The sequence below is a fragment of the Hippocampus bargibanti genome, linkage group LG03, assembly GCF_051943395.1.
Source record: "Hippocampus bargibanti isolate YZ-2025 linkage group LG03, ASM5194339v1, whole genome shotgun sequence".
Lineage (NCBI taxonomy): Eukaryota > Metazoa > Chordata > Actinopteri > Syngnathiformes > Syngnathidae > Hippocampus > Hippocampus bargibanti.
The window spans coordinates 12,650,021-12,670,847 of record NC_142736.1 but is presented as its reverse complement, the minus strand read 5'-3'; the positions used below and the strand labels follow the sequence as shown (position 1 = coordinate 12,670,847).

Below are 20,827 nucleotides of genomic sequence, written 5' to 3'. Positions count from 1 at the left end.
AGAAAAGGATCTTTATCGCCCCCACGAAGACTCTTATTAATTTGATATTACATTTAGCTACAATAGTGGTCAGCTGAAGCTCATTGCTGGCTAGCTGATGCGGCATAAATAGCACCAAGCTTTCCTCCAGTTCAGACGATGTGACTTAGGTGTTTCCAATCCAGTGAAGCTTTTTGAGACCGTCTCGACAACTCACTTATCTGAAAAACGGCTTTATTTCCAGCCTTGGGGTGAAACAATCCTGCCATTTTGTCAAAGTCAAAAGGTAAGCACAGCTGCATTGAGTTAATTTAAATGTACACAGTAATGTTAGCAAAATGTTCGCTGCAGATAAGTTGCATTTATCCTAATGCTGGGTGAGGTAGTGTGCTCAAATTTTTGCCTGAGCTCACTTTATTTTATTTTTTAATGGGTGCTTGCTTTTCCACACACGAGGAGAAGCAGCCCGCAGTGCAACATGGAAGAGATGGCCCAACATCAGCTGACACATGCACACTCACAAGTGAGCTCCATCCCATTGTTATGCCGACACTTTTTGTCAAGATAACGAAAGACAGCTCACCAAGACTCTGTAATCGCAAAGTTCGAGCTTGTGCCTTCGGTTGTAATGGTAATGAAAGTTTGACTTGCCATTGGCTCAGCGATGTATGGGTTGAGAGGGACTGATATCAGCAAGTTAAAAAAATGGGTTTGTGAGGGGTCTGATTATTTTTTTTCAAGATGACACAAATTTGACAAAAGCATGTCACAGGCATATTATTCAGATACAAGGAAACATGTTCAACTATGGGGGAATGCAGATGTCTCCTTTAAATTGACACATTTTATGTTATGTTCTCTAATAATAATCAGAGTCAGAAAACCTGTATTCGTCCCACAGTGGGGAAATTTGCAATTATAATATAAAATAATAGTAATAATGTAATGGGTTGACAGTTGTTGAACATTATTGGATTGGATTGGATTGGATTGGATTGGATTGGATTGGATTGGATTGGATTGGATATGCCTTTATTAGTCTCACAGTGGAGAAATTTACATTTCACAGCAGCAAAGTGATGAAAGAAATTAACGCAGAAATGCACGAAACACTAGAATTATTTTGACTGACTCTAATATTTCTATATTCTTGCACTACTTTGCTTGCATGTCACTTTCATACTGGATTAGAGGAGATGATGTACAAGTGCCCTGTAATAGTATCACCATAGCCATCTTATTCAGTTCAATTTGAGAAGGCTTTGCTGATAGCAGCCATCATGGGTGACTTGAGTTACAGAGAAACAAGAAAGCAATGTATCAATCAAGGTGTAGCGTGTTACCATGAGCATTTCACTGGTGACCGAGTTGGCTAAATTGGGGACGGATGAGTTGGCATCGTGGGCCGAGCCCTGGCGGCGGCCACTCTCATCTGGGGTGTGGCCTCTGGGACTGCTGCTTGGTTTGTTACCCGGAGTCCTGGATGCAACAGATAGGAAAACACACGATGGGCATATGCACTTAACATGCAACATTAATGGAACACAACCGCTGCTTTCTGACGAGTGCTGTTCTTCTTGACTATAGCACTCAGCCAACAAATTTAATAATTTAGACCTGGCCTGAGCATACTTCAGAGCTGCGAATGACAAATGATTGACTCAAAAGGTGTGTTAAGCTCTTTCCTTGACTTTTTGTGGCTTTGTTGGTAAACCGTTTCCTGAAAGGAAGACTAACAGGTGGAATCAGAATCAGAATCACCTTTAATGACCAAGTATGAAGAACACACAAGGAATTTGTCTCCGGTAATACAGGCTGCACTAGTATTATCAATAACAAGAAACTACGATAAACAAGGATGTGACCTACGAGTATAGAAAGTCTGCGTAATGCAACACCACCCAATGACAGCTGTTGTGACAACATACAGTGCAGTGGTAGAATACAATACTACGTTGCACAATTGTGATTAGTAGCAGTCAATGTAGAATAATGGAATGGAAAATAGACATGAAAACCATAATCGCGGACCCTAGCTTCAGTCTTTCTGGCTGTGAAAGGGTCAACGTTAAACAACTGGAAGAAGCGTAACCCAGAGTGTTATAAAAATACATGCGCCGTGGCTATAGGACTTCTTGGATTGACTGTCAATGGTAAAGGCAACGGCAATCGTTGATCAAGATCAGGGAAATGAGCAAATGTTCTCATGGTCTGTGTAATCAGAGAATAGGCAAACAAAAGAATCATGCTCTGATTAATTAAGTAGATTCCACACAGGAATCAAACACTGCACCTCTGCACCACGAGGTGAATGTGCTAATCAGTCTCCCACCGTGTCGCCTGCTTATAAACCTTTGTGTGACCATTGGGCAGACCTCACTTGACCTGAAAAGAAAACATGCCTCTTCGTTTGCGCATAGAATGAACACTAGTCAAAAAGTTTTCAACTCCTAAGGTAGAAGCCACTGAGTGTGCCAACCTGACTGATTTATTTGGAGTGACAGATACTGTAACACTGTCGCACCAAGATGTGGGAGGCCGTGCCCGTGAGAGGAGCAAAGTGACCTGGCCCACTAGGTGACAGAGAGGTGACTGGACAGAATGACCAAGGGGGAAAGTAAAGAGAGTGTGTGTACTTCATGGCGAACTCTGTTCACAATAGTGTCACCATGTGTCGCCTGAATCCAAAGCTCTTCCACAGCTCTCTCCTTTCTATTCTTCTAGTCAAAGAGAAGACCATCATTTTGGGAAATAGCAGGTAAGTTTTCAGATGTATTCTCTATATTGTATGCCTTATTACGAAAAATAACATAGAAGCCGTTCCGGTGTTAACTCTACTGTGCATAAGTTCAATTCCAACTCTGGCCTCCCTTTGTGGAGCTTTCATGTTCTCCCCAGGCCCGTGTGGGTTTTCTCTGGGTCTTTTGGTTTCCTCCCACATTCCAAAAACATGCATGGCAGGCAAATTGAACACTCAAAATTGTCCCTTGGTGTGAGTGTGACCATGAATAAATGTTTGTCTTTGTATGCCCTGCCAGTGGCAGCCAAATGGTTCAGGGTGTCCCTTGGCCACTGCCCGCAGACAACTAGGATAGACTCCAGCACCCCTTGCGACCCCAGTGAAGATAAGTGAATTGGAGAACATTACATCGTCAACAACAACAATAACATTACATCGTCAACAAGAGCAAACCATTTTTAAAATTTTGGTGAATAATTCAGGTTCAAATATGATTAGGAATAACTAAGTATGGTTCAGAACAATACCGGTAGTAGTTTTAATTTTTTCACTGTAAATGTTCGTAACAAAACACTGCAAAAGTGCACAACGTTCAGTTGGCCTCTTGGTTAACATCATTCTAAAAGTAAAGCCAAAAAGCTGCAAGATGAATCTAATGAATTAGAGTGCCACAAACACATTTACACTTGCAAATCACCTGAGAGGGAAATATATTTAGCAGTGATGGGATTCAGCATGAGAGCCCAGGGGATAAAAGAGTCCAGATTGTCTTCCGGTGAAAAGTTAAACAGCGGGAGCCATGCTATATTAGGCAAGACCAATAGGAGAAAACTGAAGAGGCCGTGGTGCAAGATAGACAGGATTGTACCACAAGGAAACAAGTAAAAGCGAGTGTGGGCAAATACAGAAACACAGAGGAGACAATGCTGACCTGGTGTCGAGGAGAAACAATTGATTTATCACGCTGTGTTTCTTCATTACGATCTCTAGGTCAGAGCAGCTACAATTTAGCTCAAAGTGAATCCAAAATGTATTATTGTCTCTTTGAGAGCCATGTCCAAATATACTAGCCAGCTGACACACTGGTCCAGTGACTGTCTTCTGACCTTTGACATGTGTGTTGACTTGTGTTTTATGAGATGCATGAGGTAGCTTAGCGATCATTGGGTGACATTTTTAATATGGTGGGGATTATATGCAGCTGTAAAATATCCATTCATGTTATGTTCCACTACTAAAGGCAGACACAAAAATCTGCTTCTGGAAAGATGAGTACAGTGAAGGCCCAAACACCCGAATTACCTGTATACTGTTGGGATGAATTAATACAAAACCAAAATAAAAAAAACAATGAATCTTAATGTTGTGGTGTACAGTCGTGTACGACCAGTGGTGGGCCATCAGGGCCTGCAAGGCCTTCTCTGCTGGCCTAAAAATATCGGATTCACAGACTAATGTGAATTATACAGTATTTTGTCCATTAATTCTTATTAAATAATTCCAAATTGTCTTTCAGCTTCCTTTCATTTCTTTGCCGCTGTTGTGTTGCTTCCAGACGTGTTTTTGTATTCAAGCATTTTACGAATCACATTTCGAGTTGGCCACCCAAGGCCTGCTCGAAGGCGCTGGCAATGTCAGAGTTTTGGCAAATTATGATTGGCTAGTCACATGATTGGCTAGTCACTAGCCAATAACAGTATCACTAGCCGCTAGTGATAAGCGCATACTGGTCAGAGCTAGCACACTCTATCTCTAGCGAGATGCATAAGCAAATATATTGTTGTGTTGATTCACAGTAATGGCAGTGTCAACCCACAATGGCTGAAGAAGAAGAAATGGATTTGGTTGAAAATATACTGCGAAAGTCATTTTCAAGACAGACTTTTCAAGAATAGTGTCATTAAGGTTGGACAGCTCCGAAGCTAGCGAAAAATAGCGAAAATTATTGGAATTTTATGAGGTTATCATGAATCCAGGCGTTCATAGTAAAAATTTGAACAGTTTAATGACAGTATTTCTTAAATTTCTTCAAGTCACAAGTTATTTCCTGGACAACAGTACCCTCCAGTGGATGTATAGTAATATTACACCAGACCCGCAGCTGTTTGATTCAGACATAGCCCTATTGAAGGCCTAGGAATGACATTGTGTGACACTATGTGTTGTATGGCACCTGATGCATCACCAAAGCAAGCAATCAGCCATGGTTTCAAAAGAAAGTGAGTAGCATGTTTTGATTATCTTTCATTTACAAGAAAACTTAATCTACAAAATAACTTTCAAAATACAATGTCATTTGTATTATTCAAAACATGAAAAATGCTCAATATGCCTGAAAAACATATACGTACATCTTTGCAATGGGCTTTTTTTCTGATATGCACATATGATAAGACGTTCAAACAAATTTGAACTGCAATGAGACACACAAGACATAAAGTGCTTCACATCACACCTCCTCATGATAAAACACCTTCCTGTCAAAACACTTTGGCTTTAGTCTCAGGGCTGGAGGAGCTCTTCACATCGAGGACACCGTATATGCCTGACAACTGGATCGGTAGTCCAAGAGTCAATAATTTCCTCCTTGTAGGAGGGCTAAGATCAATGAGAAGTCACAAAACCCCATTAAATCAGCACCAAGCATACACATCAGAGACCACAAGGACAACCATGTTTACATAAACACACACACACACGCACACACACACACACACACGCACACACACGCACGCACACACACACACACACACACACACACACACACACACACACACACACACACACACACACACACACGTGCACGCGCACACACACACACACACACACACACACACACACACACACACACACACACACACACACACACACACACACACACACACACACACACACACACACGTGCACGCGCACACACACGCACACGCACACACACACACACACACACACACACGCGTCATTTAGCCAATCAGATGGGCACATGCCTTCATGTAGGCAATCTTCCACTTGACTCTCCAATTTACCAGACCAGCTTTCCCCCAAAATTTCACAGCACAATAGCACTAAACAAAAAATGTCAAGTATGAATATGGAATTAATATTGGTCTCATTTCAATTAACTCAAATATTGTCTGGGACTTCCCAAAGCCCTACACTTATACACAGTACTTGCAGAAAGTCTGGAGATTTTCCGTTGCACTACAAATGAGCCACAACGTCTGACATGTGATTTAATTTATTGTTAAATTATGTGCTGTCATAAATAGATGAAGAAAGAGAAATGTTATGCTTGTATCAGATTTTGGACAAAAGTGAAATTGAGAAATTTTCCAATGATGCCCCTCTTGATCTCTCAGGACACACTATGGATTAATATGTAAAGCGGAGACAAATACACTACTTATCATTCGATGGAATGGAGGTCATACCATAGACAACGTGAGGTCCCAAATGGAAAATGTAAATTACAATGTAGTACTGTACATGGACAAAATATTAAACCACCTGTCCTTTGTACCCGAAACTCCAGCAAATGAAGTACAGTAAGGTATAAGAAATGTGAAATTGGTTAGAAGTGTGTTCCTGTTGTTAGAGGCCATCCATACGAAATGCAATCTTGCAAAAAATAACACTTTCTGTAATATAATAATAATAATTTAGTAATTTAATTAATTGTGCATAATTTGTAATTCAATTTGCAGTGAAAAAGACATTGTAAATAGCTATCCAGAAGACAAACATTATCAAAAATAAACGTCTCCATGTAGTGAGCAATAAATATGAAAATAGAAATAATCACCTAACAAGGCAGTTACTAAGTGGGGTGGGGATTTTGAGTCAGAAGTCGATGTCATGTACGTCACACACAATGACACAGATAAGAATAAAACATATTTTGGCATTCATTATAATTCTGTAAGGTAAGCCAAGGACAAGCACATTCATTGATGAATGTGCTTGAATGAATCCATGTGGATTCTCACTCAACTCATCTTTATTTACAAAGTAGTGCTTTCAAAACAACCACAGTTGTAGCATGTAGTCATTCTTTGGGAGTAAAAGCACCCTGTCCAAATAGTCGTTTTTTTCATCACCCAACATATAATAGCACACTGTCTGCAAAATTACAAACAACCACTGGTCAGTAAACACAGATTTAGTTTAATTTCGTTAATGAAGTTTCATAACTGTGAATGTAAAATTGTTACCTTCATTCAATCAATTGTACCTTTTGTAGTATTTGCTGTAAAAGAAAGAATCTCTGTTGTTCTTCAAACAGAATGTTACACATGTGTGGCTGTGTGTTGGCCCCTTTCTGCTTGCTTGTGACTATCTGGGCAAGAAAAAAAAAACACTAGTTACATAATTCATCCTTTGAGGTTGTTGTAACCTTGACAACTGAAATGTGTACAGCAACTTATAAGTGTACCCACTACCATCATGCATTTTACACAAGGTTGGAGTAACCATGGTGACCAGACCCATTAAAGGAGAGCGGTAAGAGGTAAAGTATACTCAGCAGAGAAGCACTAGTCCACAGAGGAGTAAAAAAAAACTTTGAAAGATTTGCTTGACTCTACTCATACGTACTTTTGAACTTCAGCTGACCTTGGAACTATCAACACAGCTACCCTAATGTAATGTTTTAATTGATTCATAAATGTGTGAGATCAAGAATCCAACCTTGGATATCTTGTTTACAATTGAACAATAACTTTCTAGTGGTACTTGTGGAACAGTCAATATGCACAAAGACAAAAAAAAGTAACTCAACTAAAACCACACAAAGAATGATGTTATGTATTGTATAGGCTTCCATGTTTATAAGGCGAAAAGTGTGTATCCCAAAAATTAATTTCCCATAGGAAACCATTAAAATGAGAATAATCCGTTTCCAGGTCCTCATAAAACACAATTTTCTACTTTCTAATTTCTAAGACTTAAAACTACACAAAATATACCTTATTTTATGTATAATAAATGTGCTGTAGTATTATGATTAAAGAAATAAACTGTACTATACAATAAAGTCATTTTATTTACCTTTGTGATGGTCGTTAATGGCTTGATGGAATCGACTGTACAATTTCCTCAGCGTTAAACACTTGATGAGGAACATAGGCTTCTTTCACCATCTTGAGGAATGATCCCTTGTAGGTGCTTTCTCTGTGATAATTTTATCTAGTTCGTCAATTGTGATCTGTTTAGCTGGGTTGATAGCTTTTTGAATCAAGTGTACAGATGACTTGTGCGGGTTATTTATGGAGCCTGATTGATGGGATATTTTAACTTTTCTATGCATTTTCTCACTATTCTCACACTCTCACACTTGTTTTTTTGTGTTTTTTTTTGTTTCAAGCTCTGTCATCTCCCTATTGTGTGTGTGTGTGTTTTATGTCTGCCTGTCTCTTTAATGTTTAACCCCCCCCCCCCCACTGCTGGGTTCTTGACCAATCACGTGGCTTTAACCGAAGAAGCCATCTTGTTTTTTTGTTTTTTTTTCTCTCTCTGTGTGTAACCCCATCCCCCACTGCTGCGTTCTTGACCAATCACGTGGGTTTAACCGAAGATTGTGGGCGGGGAATAGAGGACAAAAACAGTGGCAACAATTTTCTTGTTCGGAGAACGGGCTCGTTCGCGAACGACACATCACTCATTGTGGCGGCTCCGTGTGTATCCCGAAAAATAGTTTGTATGCCAAGGTAAAATTTTCATAAATGTAACGTTCCTAAACTGAAAAGTTCGTAAGCCAAGGGGTTCGTAAACCGAGGTTTCACTGTATGATCACTATTATAGGATGGGAAGTGTTGGTAAAAGCTGTCCTGCTCTCTATTGGTTTCACACTTGTCACTTTTGAAGAACTGCCCCAAAAGCGTGTTCTAAATACCTGCCGAGCTGAAACGGTCTCGTCAAGAGGAATGGCTCTCAGCACATTACCTCCTTATCGTTTGTGTCGCTCTGGTCTGCAATTTAAGGGTACGTGTGGTTGAGATTATAGCTAATAAAGAAGCTCAACCAATTACTCAACACAAAAGGTGTTGAGTGATTTTTTTTACATGTATGCAGTAAAAACATGAAAAATGTAATTGCATGTATGGTAAATAATAATAATAAGAAAAAGAAAATCGTTTTTGTTGATTGAATGAGTTAGATCAGGGGTGTCAAAGTCATTTTTTGCCGCTGGCCACATTGTAGTTAAGGTTTCGTCTCAAGGGCCGTTATAAATTTGGGGAAGCAATTAGAATGTTTAATACCCTCCACATATATTGCGCACAACAAATTAATGACTAATTAGTTTTCAAATCTGAAGTCAAGAATAATGACTGTTATTGTGGTTTACATCCAAAAATATGACATTTTTGTTTGGATTTTAGCAAGCATCATGGATGGAATTTCACAAGTTTGATTTGCTTTTGTGGGCCAAAAAAATGATGTGGCAGGCCGCATTTGGCCCCCGGGCTTTGACTTTGACACCTGTGAGTTAGATGAGTTAAAAAAAAACTACATTATCACATAAAGTTCCATGTCTCCTTTTCATAACAAAAACACAAAAAAATACTAATGATTACAAAAAGTTCCATGTCCACTATTTAAATTTGACCATTCCAGCCATCCAAAGCTCTCTGGGTGCCACTGCTCCATATAATCGCAGCATAATCTCTGTGAGTGGATGCAATGTTGCAAAATTCTCATGCAGTCATTTTTGTAAACATACTCTAAATTCAAGCACGGCAACCATCCATGGAGGAGTATTGGTTTCTTTATGAGAATGCAGCAATAGGGCACATTCATCATTGACAAAAGTGACAGTCATCTACGCTGACATGGAGAGTTGTGCTGTGAAAGCAACCAATCAAAAGCTTCACCATCCGGAGCTAAGGGTAGAGTATGAATAAAAAGATAGACAAACATAAAAAAGAGTGAAGGACACGGGTGAGCCGGCGAAATAATAACACAAGTAGAATAAGAGACATTAATGTAAATAAACCATACATACGACAGATTTTCTCTAATGTGTATTTTGCACTGCAATGACAGAATTGTCTTTGTACAAATAAATGCTAAACCTACACTGAGAAGAGTTTGGAGGAGGTACAAGTCAGCTAATAATACCCTCTCAAGTAAAAAGAAGGTTACTGCTCTGAAAAGCTTCAAGAATGCAATGAAACAACGAAAGGTCACTGGATGTTTGTGCTTTGCTGCAAAATATTTGAAGACTGAATTCCCAAAGGGTTTGGTTGTGGTACTTCCCAAAGAGCCACTGAAAGAATATGACACCGTTTTTATGTAAAATATTGTGAAACCTAGCATGAATGTAAACATGTAGCATCCAAAGAATAAGTTGAAAACATTTGTATTTGTACTGTTAATGCTCAAGAGCTTTGATATTTATAATGAAATCTCATAAAAGAACAAAAATGTCAGCCACAGCCAAGAACAGAATAAGAAGCGGCTGGTAAAGAGGATGGACATGAGAGAAAAATGTTCCAGGAAGTCACTCTTTGCAAAGTGGATCTCCATATGCATACAAAGATCATGTTGATCAGTGACTCCCCCTGGGAGACCATGAACACAATAACACCCCCATGTCCCATGATGGATGAGATGGATGCTCCCATGTCAGCTCACGCAGTGGCTGTCGCCTCAATACGCAAGCTAATACAACTAATGGAGTCTTCTATAGTGTTTGTCTGGCTCTTTTAAGATATCTGGTTGTTTAAAAAACTGTTTGTATTCATGCATCAGGATGGAAATCAAACAGTTTAACCAATTAAAGAAGAAACACTTCTTCCCAACACTATCATTGGTTGGCTCCTTTGATTATTTCCCAGTCATAGTCACAAATGGGGAAATGGAGGCTATTCCCTGAGGCTACACTGATTACCTCTATTGTCCTGAATGATTATGGTCTATGACTGGCTCTGATTGCCCCATTCGCTCTGGTATCGTGGCATATATATATATATATATATATATATATATATATATATATATATATATATATATATATATATATATATATATATATATATATATATATATATATATATATACAGTAAAGTCTCTTTATATCGATATTCAACGGAGTCCGAAAAAATATCGATATAACCGGGACTATCGATATATCCGACCCTGTTTGCATGTAATTTTCTCTGTGCGTGCATAGAAGTAGTATCGATATAACCGGGACTATCGATATATCCGATATCGATATAACGAGACTTTACTGTATATATATATATATATATGAGAAGTACAGATGACGGATGAAGAAACATTTTCATCCTTGGTCCTTGATTGTATCCCATCCATGTGTGCATCCATCCATCCATCCATGTGTGCATCCATCCATCCATCCATCCATCCATCCATCCATCCATCCATCCATCCATCCATCCATGTGTGCATCCATCCATCCATCCATGTGTGCATCCATCCATCCATCCATCCATGTGTGCATCCATCCATCCATCCATCCATCCATCCATCCATCCATCCATCCATCCATCCATCATCAATTTCTAAATAGAAAACCAAACCGATTTTCAGACTTGCGTGTGAACAATTGAATGTATAAAAAATGGTGGTAAATAAAAATCACGGACGTGCAAACCTTGTTATTATTTGACAGTGTCCAATAATTTCCATCGAGGTACTATACAATACACATCACTCCATGCAAACACGCAGTTCTCTGTTTGAAAGGGCCATCTATTTGATTGTCTCGTTTGACTGCTTTTACAAATACAGAGTTGAGTTTGGATGCGATCCAGGGCCAATGCATTCTTTGACATCTATTCATATTTAGTTCCCAGTTGTGCTCTCTGTGTGGTGGAGGTCTGAGCTCATTAAGATTCAGCTTTGCCGCGCAACAACGGCTTTCAGTGCTGATAATAAGCCAAACAATGTCTGAGATCACATCATGTGATTTCCATTGTGATTTTTTTTAACCATATTGAGCTATTTGGTTGTACAAAGACACTTGAAAGAACAGCTGATAGTTGTGAAAGAAGGATCAGTGAGAAATGACCTGATTTCATCATTGAACTCTGCTGCCACGGCTGTTATAACACCATTTATTTTTTCAATCATTTTTCAGGTGCACCACATGCAAAGGAAAAAAATGAAGGGTTAAATGGGGACTGGAAGAAATGAAAAGGATTACGTTGAGTACTCATTTGACTGGAATTCTTTGGAATTCATCACTTACAAAGACTCGCCTCAAAGGGGCTATGACTATACAAAGGGATGTTGCCACGGGTGCAGCCATGGTGCACCTGGCTCTACTTATTTATTCTTGGAAATATTTATAGTTTTTGTGTGAAGAATTTATGTATTCATTAATACAACAAAGAAATTGCACATGTGGCAATGGTATTCACAGCTACACATAAATAGAGTTCAATAAGTGCTGTGGCGATATAGAGTACTTGAGCTCCAGGTCCAATGTACAAGATTTCAAATTTGTATTTAAATTATTTTATTTTATAAGAGTAAAGGTTTAGTAAATGTTTTCATTTGCACCAGAAATGTAGTTGAACTACGTTGAGATGGATTGTAAAAAGGAGCCCAATAAAAAAAATACATGGACCCTATATTGCACGAGTCAGACGGATTTCATCTCCACAATTGTTACTTTTCAGGTAAACAACAACAAGAAAAGCTAGCCAAGACTTTAAGGCTACTTCAGCAATAAGAGGAACCCATTTTCAACACTTGAGATTGGTCAATGGTGACAAAAAATATCAGACCCACGTGGGACTGACCAGTAGTATGGGTTTTGGGAAAAGAAAATGGAGCTGATACTTGGTCAAGTGAGGTCTCTAGCTGAGACATTTAATATCAAAAGATGAAGTGTTAAAAGACTAAAATTCATCTTTTATTTTCAAATATATCACCCCCCCCAGGGATGAGACAAGTATTTAATTTCATTTAATTTCATTTTTATTTAGGGTGACCATGTGTGTACCGGTTTCAAATACTCTGGTAAAACACCAAACATCCAGCTGTGCTATATATATATATATATATATATATATATATATATATATATATATATATATATATATATATATATATATATATATATATATATATATATATATATATATATATATATATATATATATATATATATAACTGAAAGCTTATTTCAGTAGAAAACATGAAATAATGCTCTTATTTTCTATGTCACTGTGTCTCAACTGACTCAGACTGTTTAGTCTTAATCTGGATCCCTTGTTTTCAAGCTACAGGCCACCACTAAAACTGCCATCAGCAAGCCACTGTAGCAGACCGTAATGAGGAGCTAAGCTCATGCAGAGACCAAGCGCTGAGAAGGAGGGCAGTGATGAAGATGGAGAGCTGTTATTACTTGTGAAAAAACATTAGACGACTTGGCCCTCCAGCTGCTGCTTTTTTGGTGGTCTGTGATTAGAGTTTGCTCCCTGACAGACCTTGACTCAATGAAAGGGAAAGACAATGAGGGGGGAACAAGAAAGGATTTGGTGCTCCCTCTCCCATGACCCTTGGCCGTTTGAAAAAAAAAAAAAAAAAAAAAAAAAAACAGGCACCGATCTTCGTGGCTACAGTTTGATACAGCTGAGAAATAATGGATCCAAAATTTACAGCTGACCTTGTTTGAGAAACATCCCGGGATGCAAATTTGTAGTATATCCCCTCAAAGTAGCAAAACAAGAACTCAACACACAAAATTGAGTTTAAAAAAATGTATTTCATTTTATAACATTTTTTAGTCAGAAAATCTGTCTTGTTCACTTTGTTTCTTTTCTTACACAGCACACAGGTCACAGTCATAATGAAGCTGGACATCTGTGTTCTTATCAGCTATGGCCCAAGTGTCTATTCAACTGTTCCTGTTAACTGACTTCCTGATGTACTGCATTCTGTACATTCGGGAGCATTATTTGGTGTCTTTTCTGTTTCTTGCTCTCAATGAGGGACAGCACACAAACACATACACATGCACGCACACACCAACGCGCACACCCATACATACACACATCAGATTAAAATGTGTCTGGAGTCAACCCCTGCATTGAATCACATGCTCATGACTTGAAGGAAAAATAAAAAACTCATAAACCTTATTTATTACATCATAGAAAAATCCGAAATGCTTTTCAATGACATGGACTATTAGTGTTTATAGTTTGCTTGCATTCACAAGAGGCAACATCTGGTCTTGGGCAAAATTATCATTCTTAGTGATTTTCTGAAAAGCCAAAATGAATTGTTAAGTTTCATCTGTATGATCCCAAAGTGGCAAAGAACTCCTGTGGTACTTTGGAAAATCTCCTTTGGGATGAAAACTTAATACAAGCCCAATTTCCTGTTCATGAATATCACAATTGATTTTCATGGCCCACTTTAGTTCACGTTATAATGAAGACACCCAATATTACACTGAGGATTGTATCATTATGAAATAGATTGCCACCCCCTTCAGCGAAATTCATATGACATTTCATCACAAAACTAATTTGCAATAGTCTGCTGATAAGCTCACAATGAGTGTTTGCTTGAACAAGTATGAGAACATGAATTGTTAAAATGGGCAAAGGGTCCCAAAATTGGTACGGGGTGCAATGAATCAGTATCTCAATCTCTTGTTATTCATACAACAGATCAATAAATATGTTGCCGTCAACTGGTCACGACTTAACATCGAGTAAAGTACTTTTATGCATGTCAATATTTTGGGGGACTATTTTGTTTAGTGGTTTATTTCCAGAATTGCTGCTCTACTCTTGTTCTTGTGCAGAGGTGACTTCATGGAGTCACTTCATCAAAGGGCGATAATGTCAAATAAATGCAGATGGTCTTTGTCTGATAACATGAAAGACAAATTTGTTGAAGGTACCTCTGAAGGTTTCAGCACAAGAGTCGCTTGCTCCCTGAGCTGAGTGAATATCAATTATGGCATGACCTCATTCAGTCTTTTATGACACACGGCCACCTCAGCAACTCTTTCGGCCCAATGGATGACTTTCTAATTACGTTCCATTTACCTCTTCTCTGGTGTGGTTTCATTCTCTTTGCTTGCTGGCGCTTCCTGTAGATCAGGGAGGTTTGCAAAGTCATCTTGTTCCGCCAGTCCAATCGCTAGGGACAGAACAACCATCTTCCCCTCACTGGACATAGACACCACATAAACCAACATAAAAACACAACCAAATGCCATTTTAGGTTACAGAATGTTGAGAGACTGATTGTAATTTTTGGATTTTAGAGCACTGTCATTTCTGCATATTGTGGAAGAAGTGACTGGGGGGGAGTGTGAAGCACTACTAAAGTTTTGTTTGTAATAAGAGCACTGTCTTTATAAAATAATTAATGTTAAAACTACAACAATATCTTGTATAAGTATACATTTCTATGCAAATGTATGCATTTTCTTCCAAACTAAATTAGAAGATTGGACGACATTTCATCATTTTCTTTATTTTATTTTATTAAGATGCCTATGTGAAGCCAAGCTATCGACAAGAAGATAACAGTGGCTCAATAACTTATGAACTGATGAAAGCAAGTTTGTTCTTTTTAGGTCGCAGGGCAGTTGATCGTTCCTCAACCTTCTGGAAAAAACCTTATTATATATATATATATATATATATATATATATATATATATATATATATATATATATATATATATATATATATATATATATATATATATACAGTAAAGTCTCGTTATATCGATATTCAAGGGAGTCCGAAAAAATATCGATATAACCGGGACTATCGATATATCCGACCCTGTTAGCATGTAATTTCCTCCGTGCGTGCATAGAAATAGTATCGATATAACCGGGACTATCGATATATCCGATATCGATATAACGAGACTTTACTGTATATATATATATATATATATATATATATATATATATATATATATATATATATATATATATATAGTCTCGTTATATAAATATCCTGTGACTGTAAAGTGTCCTTGAGAGTTTTGAAAGGCGCTTATAAATGAAATGTATTATTATTATTATTATTATTATTATTATTATTATTATTATTATTATTATTATTATTATTACAGCAACAATGCTTCAAATGCTTGTAAATGTACATTTTCCTATTTGGCAGAGACCTGAAATGGTGCAGCACATTATCCATTTAATAACAAGTTTTATTCATTATAAATGACTTGAGTCCCTGAAAAAGTAGTTTTAGTGGTTAAATGATTTGCTTGATTTATTTCTGATTCCTCAAAGATGCTCCGTGAGCCAGATCACATTTGGGTATGAATAGACATTTTCAGTTTTTCATCCTGTCTAAAAATGTGAAGCGTCGAGAGATCACTGAAATCAATAGTCTGCCTGAAGTAGGGTGACATCATAATTTGAATATCCTGCACAGATTTTAGAATAGACTTCTACGCAATAGACTAAGACTAATAAACCCTTTTGACAATTTTCTTTACACCTGTGAAGTGCACATTTATAGACTTTACAGTGTGTAGACAAGCACGATCATGTAGCAACAGAATTGGGCCTTCCTTTAACTCTCCCAAACGTTGAATAGAATATCAGATGTATGTATTAGTTGTGGTATTGTGAAGTTTATTTATGTATTTATCACCAGCCCATTTACGTTATTCAAACTCCTTGCTGAACAGGAGGCCTTTTGTTGGGAAAATATTGACAATGACAAAACACATTAGCACTCGAGACACAGTGGGTCACTGGGGAGTTGTAAACAGTACCAGCGCGCCACTATCAATAACGGAAATGAATCTGTACAGTTCACCAGAAATGGCTCGTGCAATCCAACCGGAGGTGCGGCAATCATGACCACGACATCAATTCTATTGATTAAAAAAGAAATTGTGAGGTTCACTGTTGCTTTTCAGACCTGGAGTCACTTGCGTGTACTGCCACTTTTGGTTAGTCACACACGGTGCATCTGCTCCTCGGGCTAAAACTGATGTTAGACCAAACGAGAGTAAGGAATAGAGGGATGTGCCACCTCCATATACGCTGTATATTTGGCCGACATTATTTGAAGAATGATTTACAGAGGCAGGGAGGTCACTGGCCGCAAGACACTGCTCATATCCGATTTTCAGGAGGGACAGCAGCACAGATCAAGGTCATTTGCATGTTTATTCTTCTATTCGTTGTTAGTGGAGGAACGGCATTTATGTAATGCTGCTTTTTTCTATCTATCAGTGTGAGGGAATGGAGAGTTTCAGTGCTCGACATTTTGAACTTGTACAATAACAGTGATATTGTATTGAATGACTTTTGAGGTCTGGAGTTCACCGGACTGTCACAACTGAACTTACAAGAAGGATTTGACGTCCAGACCTCTGTTGCGGATCTGTTCCATCATGTGGTCCCAACTGCCTGGATTTGACCTGGAGCGGCCCGCCCCACCCCCTCTGTATCGGGAGGCTCCAGCCGTACTACCCCGGACCCCTCGAGGGCCACCACGGTGGCCCCCAGCCCCTGGGCCTGTGTGCAGTTGACCCAGGCTCTGTGAGGTGACTGGGGGGTCGTTTGGACCTGGAGGGGGCTGGTGGGTGAGGGGCTGTTGGAGGCTTTGTTGTCGGACTAGAGGCCGGGGGCGCGCCGCCGCCGAGGATGGGATGTGCTCCAGTGTGGAGGTAGTTGAGAGGGAGGCGTCTCCAAAACTGAGCGGAAACAAAAGAGACAAATGATGAGTAAAAGAAGGTTGATTGAATTTATGATGGTGCCACAAAAAAAGCATTTTGAAAAATATCAACAAAAGCATCGGTGACCAAAAGAACATGTGACTCTTTCTGTAGTAGTAATTAGTGACAGCTCAGCTCACATCTGTGTGGAATGATAACACAGTGAGACTGTATAGAAACGACATGGATGGATCATGGTGACTCAACTTGTGATGCAAATTTGCCATTTAAAACAGAAATGTCAAATCAGAATTGTCAGATTCTAGTGAGAATAATTCATAGCATATTGTTGTGTGGACTGATGCCGTATGAATAATTGAACGGTGATACAATAATCCTTTACTTTCGGTCAAAAATTAGAGTTTCTGGAAACACCATCAATGCAATCCGTTTGAAGCAATCCAACGTGTAGTCACCCCTGTGAAAGAGCACACGCTAGATAAGCAGCATGTATTTCCACCGGTCATCAGCTAAATGGGATTCCATCAGTGATGGACAGATGGACCTTCCATCAGGACTGATGGAATACCCTCCTGCGCTCACAATGTTTCACACTCACATGTATTGACAGCTTTGAGGGTTAATGTCATGATTCGATTTCTCTGCCTGTATATTTCTGCTACAAACAGCCAGGTTCATTTGCACAACAGAAGAAGAAGGTAGTTAGTGCATATACAGTATTGCTTTTCTTGCCATCATTTCCCATTCTACAAAGTAGTTATGGCTGTTCAAAGTTCAGACTTTGGGGACTTTACTAAGCCAGCTTTTTCCCCCCGTCTTCAGAAAAGTAAGCACTTCTGCTGTTTAGTTCTGTTAGATTTCAAGTTGAGTGTAACCTAGATTGTCTATATGTATTTCAATGCTGCCTTGCTTGCACTGCGACTCTCCATCTCGCTGCTGCATGCCCTCCATTAACTCAGGGTAGTGGCAAAAGAAACTTAAATTATTGCAAATGAAGTGTTCAATGTCTATCTTACATTTTTAATCTTTCTCCAGTTGACATTGTCTCTGTTTCAGTTTACCCGGATTTAGTGAAGGGTTTTGCTATTTTATAAAAATAGCTTCTGGTGGACCACTCCTGTACGACTGAGAGCTTTCACAGACACATCTTAGACTGAGTAAATCCAGTAGTGTGGTCCGTTGTCCTGGGTAGTGTTACATCAACCTTTGTGACGTCTTTAATGTCACGCGTAGTTGTGCGGTGTTTTTTTTTCAATCATTATTTTTCAACGTGATGATGTAAATCAGAGGTGTATGAGGTCACATAGTAAATACTCAGTGAATGCCCAACTTTGAAAGTCTTATTTTGGCTTCTAGAACTGCAGCACATTAAGCATAAATAAAGCCAATTCTTACGACACTATCCACTTTTTTTCTTGCCTGAAAGTCAATTAGGGTAACTGTAAACCTTGATTGATTTTGTAATTAAGGGAATGTGAAGAGTGTGAAAACCAGACAGAGTGAAATATACAACGATGCGGTAGGAAATAGAGGAGAAGCAAGAGCCACTAAATAGAAACACCTTCTGGCTGAGTACATAACAATATTATCAAAAAAAAGAGAGAAGTTATTTCTTGAGTTATCAGATTTAGTTTTTGTGTCATGGGCTGTTTGAACATTAGCAAATGATAACTGACTCAGCGTATACTGATCCAGCTATATTGAAATTAAATACAATATCTTGTATGTATGTCATTTGATGTCCTGAAGACGTTGCCGCTTGACTTGGGAAAAGCAGGCTAGTGAGCTAGTGATCGACTCTAGGTTTTGACTCGTACCCATGTACCTATCTTTGTGCTGCTTGTGAGCATTTTCAGAATGATAAATTGAATATTGATGGGCCTTTATTGTACCTGTACTTTGTATGGTGGAGACAATCTGGGTTTTTGTGCGAGGCCAGCTTTAACTCTTAATGTTGTTTTAATATGTAAGGCATGATCCTAGAGTCCTGCACAATAAGCAATAAACATGTAGCCATTATGAGTCACATTGTTGGCCATAGAATATTTACTGCTGTAATAATAGTGACCCTGCTCTGAGATTTATACAAGTTACATATTTGTTATGAGGGGAATTCTCCAAGCTTGGGCAGTTTCTGCTCCCATCTGAGTAAAAGCAAACACAAAAGTGTCAACATTAAGGAGCACCGGGTTACAAGTCTGAGTGAGACAGCTTCAATGACTTTGCAATGTGTCCAATTTCCCAAAATATAATTTAAACAAGCAGGATAAGACTCATCTACACATGTTGCCAATAAACTCGTTTTGATGCCTGCAATATATAGTCAAATGCAGAAGAAAGATGACACGGTGGCTACCGGCAAATGGAGTGGCTCTTAGAAGACTAAATTACAAGAAAAATAAAATAAAAAGCACATTCACTGCTTCACCCTGATAAACAGGGAAACTTGTGTTTCATTTGTGAAAATGACCTAATAAAATATCTCCCTTGCCGTTTTATGCAGCAGCCCATATGGAATAAAAAAAAGAGAGGATGAGGGAGATTTCTCCCATGCCAGTGTTTTCATTGATAGATATGAAATAGCCTCAAATTAGAGCCTGCTGAGTAATAGTTTGACTGGGCTGGACAGACAGCGTGCTATACTTACCACACTTTCAGTGGCTTTAACCAAATGGCGACTGGAACATCAGTGCCCTACAGTGCAATACAGCTGACACTTTCCTTTTTACAAATTTAATTCACAAACCTATTAGATATTACAAATCCGTTGTATTGTTCCCTGTAGGGATGATTATTTCAAATATGGGAGAAGAAAATCTGAACAGTTGCTTTTGAAATCGTGTTTACTTCGTAAACGTGGACCTGTTTTTTTCCCTATTTTGCAATACTCAAATACTCCTTATAGTTAAAGAAAAGCTAATACGAAAACTAACAAAAACTCAACATAAATGGACCATAAAAATACACACAAAAAAAATAACAGAAGCACTGAAAATATAACCATTGAATTTTACAAAAAAAAAAAAAACATAAAAACACTGAAAACAAAATAAAAAGTAGCTTTCATGAGCAATGCTCTGCTATGAGAATCTGGCGCTGAACACCAGAAAGATCCATAAAAAAATCCACATTGCGGAAGAGCTCACAAGTTAAATCAAATCCTCAAGCCCCCCTTCAGTTTCCACTTTCACCACCACCCATCGGGACTTACTTGCTAAAGCGCAGGCCTCCTGCGTGCATGTGGCTCTGGACCGTGTGCCAACGTCCAGCCCTGCTGACCCCAGTCAGCATGCTTCGAATGCTGTCACTGCGACTGGGCCCTGCCCCAGCCCCAGAGCAAGCACCGACCCTGCTGTCACTGGCCCCCGGCGAGGGTCCAGCTCCGCCCTGCCCACTCTTATCCACAGCCCCACTGAGACGGACAAACACGAGGGAAGGATCAAGAGAGGA

General features: G+C 38.9%; 1 protein-coding gene across 3 annotated transcripts in view; it reads right to left on the bottom strand.

Annotated features, from left to right (window-relative positions):
* The window catches only part of syt7b (synaptotagmin VIIb), a 109,175-nt gene that overhangs the window by 20,232 nt on the left and 68,116 nt on the right, over positions 1 to 20,827 (bottom strand). For 2 of the 3 annotated variants that reach the window (XM_088992012.1, XM_088992014.1), the window contains 4 exons: positions 20,589 to 20,789; positions 17,048 to 17,395; positions 14,752 to 14,874; positions 1,323 to 1,458 (listed from right to left, as the gene is read on the bottom strand). In XM_088992012.1, coding sequence (XP_088848138.1) covers positions 1,323 to 1,458; positions 14,752 to 14,874; positions 17,048 to 17,395; positions 20,589 to 20,789 — 808 coding nt within the window. The remainder of the gene's footprint in view (positions 1 to 1,322; positions 1,459 to 14,751; positions 14,875 to 17,047; positions 17,396 to 20,588; positions 20,790 to 20,827) is intronic. The other variant, XM_088992013.1, reaches the window with a different exon arrangement.